This window comes from Macrobrachium rosenbergii, chromosome 21 (genome assembly GCF_040412425.1).
Source record: "Macrobrachium rosenbergii isolate ZJJX-2024 chromosome 21, ASM4041242v1, whole genome shotgun sequence".
NCBI lineage: Eukaryota > Metazoa > Arthropoda > Malacostraca > Decapoda > Palaemonidae > Macrobrachium > Macrobrachium rosenbergii.
Window position 1 is genome coordinate 68390494 of NC_089761.1, and position 10171 is coordinate 68400664.

Here is a 10171-nt window from a genome sequence, read left to right on the forward strand (position 1 = left end):
TGTTCCTGCCCTTTGTGATCCTGCTGACAGTGCCACTCCATTCCCCTGCTCGTCCGATGACCGGTCCTTCACATTGATGATCCTGCACCACCAAGGAAGTCACGGAAGGAGGACAAGGCTGCAAGTGGGGTCCTGGAAGTGTTGCTGCAACAAGCAGAGTCAGATCGGGAAAGGCTACAGGGGGTCATAAGACCTCTGGGTGACCCCAAGATGACGTACTGGCGGAACGCCCTGGAGGAGCTCGCCCCCGACTGTGTGGATGTGGGGCCTGAGCTGAGGATGGCACTGAAGGTGGAGTTCATCTCCGCCATACAGCGCTTTGTGAGTGCTACCAAAGAGGGCATCACGAGGCTGCCACGTCATCTGATACCCTACACCAGGGATGTCCAACCTGCGCGGCCCACACAATGTTTGGATGCGGCCCACTATCGACTCATTAAAAAATTTTTTTTTTTTAGCAAATTTATCAAGTAGTGAGCAGAAGAGTCTTCATGTAATTTAATCAAAATACTTTATATTTAATAAATAAAATAATTAACATAAATAATTTAAAAACAATATAATTAAGATGAAATTTACGACTGAGCATGCATACTAAGTTTATAATATTGTCAATTTTTAGTTCTGTGATTAGGCTTAGCTAGGACTGCGGACGTAGATTATTTAAAAATCTAAATTCGATTATTTTCACTTCATTTACATTTTTAAAATTGTCATTTAGATTATAGATTATTTTTGAGGCTTTCTTAGATTAGTTTTTACTATATTGACATAACATTAAATTATGATTGCCTTGTAGCCTACATAGAGACACACAAGTTATCATAAGTATCGTGACAACACCATGTGTTTCATGAACGTAAAATCATCTTGTATAAAACTCGTTCTGTTTTGTTCCTAGTTGTTCAATTCTCGTCTAGTCTGCATGACTACCGCCAGTGCAGGGTTGCCAATCCTGGTACTAATGTACCAGTTTTGGTACTTTTAGGTGTAGTAAGCACATTTGGTACGACTTTCACGAAAATGCAGAATTTCTCGTACTATTCAAAAACCCCGTAGAATTTTAAGGAGTGGATTTACTAACGCTATGGGTACATCACAGCGTATGGTTTACTTAGCATTACAGGAATACAGACCCGGGGAGGAGGGAACGTGTACATGTACATGTACAGAACATGGATTTGTAGGATGTACAACGAGGGAGAGAAAGATGAACCGTCTCGTCTAAAAGTAGATTGGCAACCCGGTGCGCCACTGTTAGATGAGAATCGTTTTAATGTGTGGGTTCGTGTGCAGCTTTATAGCTTTATTATTTATTACTCTTGTGCATGGGCGTAACTCGGGGGGGCGGGAGACATGTCCCCCCCCCAGAGTTTGAAGTGAGGGGAACACAGTATACACTGGTCCCCAAAATATAATACACACTATGGATAAATATCACTCTCCTACGAAGACAGAGGAATTTTAAATCCATGGTTACTTTTACAGAATGAACTTGATATGTGATTTTTTTTACTTTCTTTTATGAGATGAAATTCATGCAGTGAATTTATATATAAGACATTGTATTTCAATTCTATGACAAGATATTATGAAATTTATTTTTTTTTATTTCTGTTAACTGCATGTCAAATTTTGTGTTTCCCAAAAAACTATAATATCTGGAAAAAAGGAGTTCAGATTTCTACATTTTTTCTTGGAGGGGGGTGTCAGTGCCCAAACTCCCCCCTAACGCTGCCCACCTGTGTCCCAAACTTTTTGGAGCTAGTTACGCCCCTGCGCCTGTGTGTATTTATTTGTGCTTAACCTTAACTGACGACCGCGAAGCCGGAAGTAGGTACCTATATGTTTTCAGTCATGTCTGTCTGTCTGTCTTTCTATGTGTGTGTGTGTGTGTGTGAGTGTGTGTTTGCGTCTGTTCGGGCTCTCACGTTTGTATGCCTCGATATAGGAAGTTCATTTTTTAGTATGTAGATACATCTGTATAATATCTCAGCTATGTTCGTTGGTCAAGGTCATCGGACCAAAATCAAGGTCACAGCAATAAGGTCATTGTGATCCCATGCATTTTGAAAATCTATTTGGTTAATAGCTTTTTCACAATAAGAGCTAGCTCAAATCTGGCAACACTTTCCATGTCGGTAATCAAATTTCCTACAACTTTAACGCCTGCACTTTTTTCGATTTGAAGCACGGTTTGGGCCCGAAGTACTTTGAAAAACTTTTGATGGCTGTTGTAACTGTATGGTGGGTCGTATAGTATCTTTTATAGAGAACAAATCTGTAGAAATCTTAATTTTATGACACTTTACCCTCTTGAAAATTTTTTGATTTGACGCACCCGTTTGCACATAAAATTATTTTAATTTTTAGACGTGGCTAGCGGTCGTCATGCCTTCAGTGAAGGCCATCTTGTTAAAACTAAATTAACATTATTGGATTAATTATTATATTAATTAATTAAATTAATGGATTTTAAATTTTCTTTGTTGTTGAAATAAATACATTTTCAGTAAACTACGGATCAGTATACCTATTAATGATTAATTTCTTTTCAGAGAACTATAATCTTAAATATTGAAAAATTTTATATTCATATGGCCATGGAATCTATTACTAAAAAAAGGAAGATAGCAGAAGAAAAGAGGAAATTTAATATCAATGGACGGAAAAATATTTTGTGTCCGAGTTATTTGGCAATATAATATGTCTTATATGTAATGATAAGATTAGCGTATGCAAGGAATACAATATCAAACGTCATTATGCTTCGAAACATGAGTCAGAATATGAGACGTTTAATGAAGAAAGAAGAAAAACGAAAATTGGAAGAATTGACAAAGGCAATTAGGTCACAACAAGCTAGTCTTCAAAAACATGTTGTTAAAACTGGAACATGTACAAAAGTTAGTTACCTTATAGCTGAGAAATTAGCTAAGAAAGGAAAACCACTTGTTGATGGAGAATTAATAAAAGAATGCATTGTTATTGCTTTTAATGAGTACTGTCCAAACAAGGTGAATTTAGTAAAGGAAACATGTCTATCACATCAGACAATTGGTAGAAGAATTGATGACTTGGGTGATAGTATTGAAGGAACACTGAAGGACAAATTATCTGCATGCGTTCTTTACAGTTTAGCGTTGGATGAAAGTACTGACCAAAGTGATACTGCACAATTAGTTATTTTCATTAGAGGAATTGATATAAATTTCAATATTATTGAAGAAATGTTGGACTTGTGTCACATAAAGGGCACAACAACAGGCAGGACATATATGAGTTTGTTAATTTGTCATTAGATAAATTCAATATTGATAGGAAAACATTTATTCAATTACAACTGATGGTGCTCCTGCCTGACTGGTAAACACAATGGTTTTATTACTTTATTCAAAGAGTCTGTTGATCATGAGATTCTCAGTTACCATTGCTTGATACATCAACAACAATTATGTGCTCAAAAGCTAAATATGAAACATTTGATGACTGATCTTGTCAAGGCTGTTAACTTCATCAGATCACGGGTTTTAAATCATCGCGAATTTAAAGCATTCTTGGACGAAGTTGGCAGTGAATATGAAGACGTAGTATATTTCTCAAAAGTTAGATGGCTCAGTAAAGCAGCAACCTTAAAAAGATCTCAGTTATTGTTGCCTGAAATAAAAGTGTTCTTGGAAGAAAAGAAGCAAAATGTGGATTTTTTAGAAAATGAAGAATGGTTGAATGATTTATCTTTCTTTGTAGACATCACCGAAGTATTAGCTGAACTTAATTTGCATTTACAAGGAAAGGACCAGTTATGTTCCTCAATGTTTGAGCGGATAACTAGTTTCACAAAAAGAAATTGGAACTTTTTATAGCACAGCTAAAAGCTGGTAAATTGTACACTTTCGTAGTCTATCTGAAAGAGAGAAAAGTTTTCTGTAAACTATGAAAAATATACTAAATTATGTGAAGATTTGCGTGGAGAGTTTACAATTAGATTTTCTGACTTTAGAAAGATTGAAATTGAGTTAAAATTGTTTAATGATCCATTTTCATTTGAATATGATAAAGCACCAGTGGAGTACCAACTTGAACTGATTGAGCTGCAAAGTCAGGAAGGTTTAAAAACTTTCCATAGGGAGAACACACTTCCTTTATTTTATAAAAATTGCATTCTCTCAAAAATGAATTCAATCAAATTCTAAATTTATCCAGAAAATTATTATGCATGTGGGGAAGTACATACTCTTGCGAGCAGTTTTTTCAAGCATGAAAAACATTAAAACTGCAGAAAGAAATAGGTTGACTGACAGACACCTAGCAAACATTCTTAGAATTAAGAATGCATCCTTCGATGCAAATATTGAAAACATTATGGCTGGAAGACAGAGTCAAAAGTCTCATTGAATTAATATTGGTTAATATAATTAAATGTTTTTTTTATGTATAGCTACATATAAACATTACAATATTTACAATGTTGTAATAATGTAAATAAACTGTATTCACATGGTTTTGTTTTATATTGTAATTTTTCAATTAAATTGTATTAAGATATTCTGGTAGTTTTGCGGCCCAGTTAAATATTTAAGTTTGCAATGCGGCCCATTGAATTAAAAGGTTGGACATCCCTGCCCTACACCCAAGCAGAAGCCCTCTGGGATGCTCCGCCTGCGGCCCCAGCTCCCCTTCCTGCTATGACGGCTGCTACATATGTGCCACTTGCTACACATAGTGGTGCCATGGCACAGCCTCTCAACCTCACGGCGCAACAGGTGGCGATGCTGCACGCGCAGATGTCTGCACCTGCAGTGACGTCCACACCCAGGGACCTCAACGTGTCTTTGCCAACGAGAAGTTTCCTGGAGAGCCTCTAGTTTAAGGCAACATTTTTTTTTATACATATTTGGTGAATGTGTCAATGTGTATTATAAAAAAATGTATATATTTTGTATTATTGTATGTTTCCATGTAAATATTTCAGTATTAGTATAAGCAATAAACATAATTGAAAAATAACTTTTATTCAATGAACTAAAAACCATCAAAGTAACAAAATGAAGTAATAATAATCACACAATTAAGACATATGCAAACAACTATATAGTTGAAAATTAACTTATATAAACAAATATCTATTTTTTTGTATTATTGTATGTTTCAATCTATATATCAGCACTAGTATAAACAATAAACATATAATTGAAAAGTAACTTCTATTCAATGAACTAAAAACCATGAAAGTAACGAAATGAAGTAAGAATAACAACAAAAATAAGAAGTAAGTGAAGGTATATTATATTAAAATAAAATAGGTGGCCAAGTCCGTGCGTGAATCTGAAACCACGTCCTACGAGATGAAATATAAAAATCCGTTCCCTGTGAACAAATCACGTCATACGAGGCGAACCAAAAACCCCAACATTCACGCAATAACCAGCCGAGTCCATGTGTGAAATAGAATACAATTTACATCTTTCGAGACATATTAAAATTCGCTCATCAAGAACAAACTGAGTCTTATTCAGACATATTAAAATTCCTTCATCAAGAACGCACCAAGTCTTATTCAGACATTAAAATTCGTTCATCAAGAACACACCAAGTCTTATTCAGACATATTAATATTTGTTCATCAAGAACAAACTAAGTTTTATTCAGACATATTAAAATTCTTTCATCATGAACAAACTTGGTTTTTTTTAGACCCCCTGAAATTTGAGTCTTTTCATGCCCATGGATTTTCTAAAGGGTCACACCCATATAAGCGTTATCTCAAGATGTCTACGACACTCAGAACCCAACAAAATGAGGACATCAAGTTCTATATGTCCACTGGAAAGGACATGGGACTGTCAGGACAAGCCCTGAGGGACTGGGTTCAAGAGAAAGTAGATGATGCCAAGGCGGAAAGAGAGACAGAACAGCAGGAGAGGAAGAAAGAAAGTAAGGCAAAGAAGGAAGAGCAAGATAGGCTAGATAAACTCGCAAAGGAAGAACAGGAGAGAAAGGAGAAGAAGGAACAGCAAGATAGGCTAAGCAGACTTGCAAGGGAAGAACAAGAAAGAAAGGATAGGCTCGAAAGGGAAAGGAAAAGCAGCGGGCTCATGAGCTACAGATGGCGCAAATTGGCACTTCAACCTCCTTTCCAGCCCCTGGTGCATCCTCCCTCACTCAGGCTCATACCTTTTTGCCCAAGTGGACTGAGGCTGAGCCTGAGGTCTGGCTCGATCGGGCAGAAAGGGTCCCTAGCACCTACCCACTTGCTCCCGTCGAAGTCTCCCTGCTCTTGGGAAAATTCCTCGGAGGAAAGGGTCTAATTGCTTTCAACACCCTTCCTGAGGCGGACCAAGGGAAAGGGGTGGAAGTGCACCAGGCAATCACAAAGGCTTATGAGATCACCCCCCAACACTGGAGACAATGCTGGAGAGGCCAGATAAAAGAAGCAAGACAGACCTGGTCTGACTGGGTATATCAGTTAGATAGGCCCTCTCTAAATAGCTAGAGTCCCTGGGAGTATCCACCACTGAGGACATCCTCGAGCGGTTCAAGATGGAAAATGTTTTGCATTACACCACTTCTGCCCTAGCCACCCATGTATGCGAAAAAGCGCCCATCACGCCCATGCAAGTTCATTGGGATGTAAAATATGCCCTCCTTCTTTCACTTCCGGCACCCCTCCGCCCAAAAATGGGCACTCGCAGAAATCCGTTGTGTGTGGGTTCTGCAAGAAAGCTGGGCATTCCACTGAGCAGTGCTGAAACAAACCCTCGCCTGGGAATCCACCAACTAACAAGCCTGCACCCTCCACCAGGGCAGTGCCATGAAGGGATTATAGCCAAAGCTATTGCATGGCTTGCAGACTTTATGGCCACTCTCCCAAATGGGTAAAATGCCTAAATAATAAATCAAGTACTCCCTCCATTGCCTTGGCAGTTACAAAGCCCAAGTCCTTAGACCCTCCAGCCAAGGGTCTCATATATGTGGCACCTCCTCGAGGTAGCTACCCCGCTGCCAGGTCAAGGCATTTGATGACTCTGGCGAGCAAATTTCCCTCATAAGAAAAGACAAAATTCCCTATGGAGCTACCATTAACCGACGTAAACTCGTCACAATTGAGGGTATCAATCAATTTAAAATGATATTCCATACTGTTCAATTGAGAGTCACAAGACGTCATAGATCCAAAATTTGCAACCTTGCAGTAGCAAGCTATATTCCTGGAGGTTATGACATTTTCCTGGGACAGGACTTCCAGTCCCCATCAAAGTTACTGAAATCCAGGGGTCCAAATTCCCCAAATCATTCATTAGAGACGAGCAAGCCTCAAACGCCTACACTCATTACACTGCCAGTGCCACCTGAGTACGGTCTGCAGTGGCCTCCTCCATCACGATTGGTTCCAGATCCCATTGCAGTGCCCGGCCCTGCCCCATTGCCAGTGCCAGGGCCCCAAATAGATCTCCCTCCATGAGATCACAAACTCGATTCACAATCTCTGCCAGTGCCACTTACGTGCACTGAGCAGTGCCAAGCTCCATCCGTCCCGAACGACGAGCAAATTCCAAATCAAATACTAGTGCCTGACCCGCAAGTGCCAGAGCACTCCCTTGATCTCCATTCAAGAGATCCCAATCAGGATCCCCTCTCTTCTCCCGACCTGGCTCCACTACCAGCGTCGGTAAGAGAGACGGATCCTTCCGATCACAGCAGAAGCTCAACCGAAGATGCGGCCTCGCAACCCATGCCTGAGCTGGTCACGGTAACCTGGAAGCCTATCACGCCCACCATGACCTCTTCCTCTCTTTCCTGGTCTGCAGCGGACACGACCATGGGTAAGGATTCTGAAGTGTCGCAAGTGGCCAATGTACTCATGGAATTACAGCAACTTGGGGAAGAAACGGGAATGAATGCCCCTGCTTCGGCGGCCAAAGAAGCCGACACAGGTGGCACTCCAATGTCTTCTTCGGACTCGGTTCGACTGATTCCCTTAACAAGGAGAATCATCAACCTAAAGAGATCTGCGGCAGAAATCACGGGCGTAGGTAACGTCAGGTAGCTTATAGAGAGCTGCTGAATTCTCCTGGCACCAGTGCAAATTTGGCACAGTGCCACCCCTTTATCCTATGAGGACCTTAGCACCTCTATCCAGAAGAGGGTGTCAGGTTTCCTCTCCTATTTATTTTCTTATAACTCTGCAATTTATTCTTTTCTTTTAACATTTTTCCTTTAATTATTTTGTTCAATTAATCATATTATTTTACTCCTCACCGAGGCTTATAGTTTACCCTGTTCCTACTCTGCCAATGCAGAGTGCAACTGACAGACATCCCAATTTTGTAATATCCTATGACTTCCTTTCGAAGCCCTTTGGACAAAAGAATAAACCTAAGCCATTTTCCCTGGCTAAAGAATGTAATTTCGAGATATTAATCATCATTTTTCTTTAACATTATCAATTACCTTCTTTGTTATTCCCTTGTAATTTAAACTCCGAGTCCGTAATTTGAAAAGACCTTGTACTTTACATATTTGTCTGTCTTTCATTGTTCTTAGCTTCGTGCTCATAAGCACCATTGGCTTTAGTGCCACGTCTGGCACTGTGCCATCAACTTAAGTAACATGGCGACACCTAACGAAGACCATGTATATTTCATTGTAATGCTTACTCAAGGCAAACTAACTGCATGTCTTTGACTATAACAACTATTAAAAGTTAAGCGCATGATTATTTTAAGACTTATATTAAGGAAATCACTTACAGTTATTGTGTTTAACATTTACAGTAACTTTATATTTGTAACTGTTCCTGTTTCAAGATAACAGTAACTCATGATTTATCACATTTTAATACTTATGATCATCTACTCATATTTCTTTTGAGATTTACCTTAAGGAGGTCAATTAAAGTTAGTGTAGTTTAATATTTACAGTAACTTTCTTATAGTTGTAAATGTACCTGTTTTAAAGTAACAGTAATCTAAGGTGAAAACCTTTTTTTTTTTTCTTGGCCTGCGATTAACGGAAATCATTGAATTCCTTATCAAGTAAATTTTCAGATATCTCATATGACGCAGAGAGATTTAGGTTACTAAACATACGTGAGTACTGCTAACGAGGAAATTAGAGTAATATAAAGCTTTTGTCTGCTGAATCCTTGGTTTGGTAGACATTCGCACTCGACTGAAGGTGTGAGATGTCAACTTGGGTGGGGAGTTATTATATTTTCCCAAGAATCCCAGCCATCAAATGCTTCATTTAAAGCTGGAAAATACAATAGTGCATTTTGGGCACTGCCTGACAAGGAAGGGTGAAAGGAATACAGGCCCCTCCCTTAATCTTTTAATCGACTTTCAACTTTCTCTTCTTGAACATGTGATGCTGTGGGAGACTTTGCTTTCAGATCCTAAGCCTGGCCAGAGGCAGATTAAGTGAAAAGGACAGTTGGCATGCACACCTGGGACTGAGTCATAGATGACACTAACCCCAATCTTGTGCCTGGGGATAACCTCCTGACCCCTGACCGAAATCATATAAGGGTCTCACCGAAGGAACAAGGAAGAGACACACTGCTGGACGTGAGCGAGACACATCTCTCCCTTCCATTTCCTTCAGGGAGCCATGCCTTATCATGTGGTCCTATCTTGTAGGGACCTTTAGTCTTCTTACCAGTGAAGCCCTCAGCCCTTCCTCCGCCACCATTTCCCTTGCTGAAGCCACCTCTTCTACAAGGTAAAGTGGTCTGTTGCAAAGGTTCTTCCAGTCAGTCACACTGTTTAATTCTTGTACTAAACTTCTTATTTCCATTTCTAAGTGCCATTATTCCCATATCAACATTGCCTTGGTAGGTCAGTGTTAAGTAAGCGCTTGTGTTTAAATAATTACATAAAATCGTGTGTTCAAGGCTTCTTGGCACCCTCTGTGCTCGCCTTGTCCTGTGTGTATTTTACTGTATCCTTAATGGCTTTTAATTCATGAATCTCTCCCTTTACAGAGGGTTTGTTAGCTGTGAAAATCTCTCTCGACTGTGCCTTATGTCAGCATCGTCACACCAACGGATATACTTTCAAGTTTTCCCAATTATAATTAACCTCTCAGGCCTTGCATGCCTGATTTGTCCAAATCATCTTCTGATATTTCATTTCATGTAAATATGCGTAATTTTAAACTTACCCTTACATGT

The 10171-nt window shown here is 39.4% G+C and overlaps 1 protein-coding gene across 1 annotated transcript; it reads left to right on the top strand.

The window, feature by feature from the left end:
* Positions 1-210: 210 nt before the first annotated feature.
* On the top strand, positions 211-3863 carry LOC136849543 (general transcription factor II-I repeat domain-containing protein 2B-like). The gene is made up of 3 exons (XM_067122879.1): positions 211-321; positions 3018-3267; positions 3400-3863. Exons 1-3 carry the CDS (start codon positions 211-213, stop codon positions 3861-3863), a joined length of 825 nt encoding a protein of 274 aa, XP_066978980.1.
* The last annotated feature ends 6308 nt before the right edge of the window (positions 3864-10171 follow it).

What these genes read in the sequence shown, in the direction of transcription:
- LOC136849543 (XM_067122879.1), top strand. Translation starts at nt 211, where the DNA reads ATGACGTACTGGCGGAACGCCCTGGAGGAGCTCGCCCCCGACTGTGTG. An exon ending in TCTCCGCCATACAGCGCTTT is followed by an intron (nt 322 to 3,017) that starts GTGAGTGCTACC and finishes TGTCCAAACAAG; the next exon opens with GTGAATTTAGTAAAGGAAAC. An exon ending in CATAAAGGGCACAACAACAG is followed by an intron (nt 3,268 to 3,399) that starts GCAGGACATATA and finishes CTTTATTCAAAG; the next exon opens with AGTCTGTTGATCATGAGATT.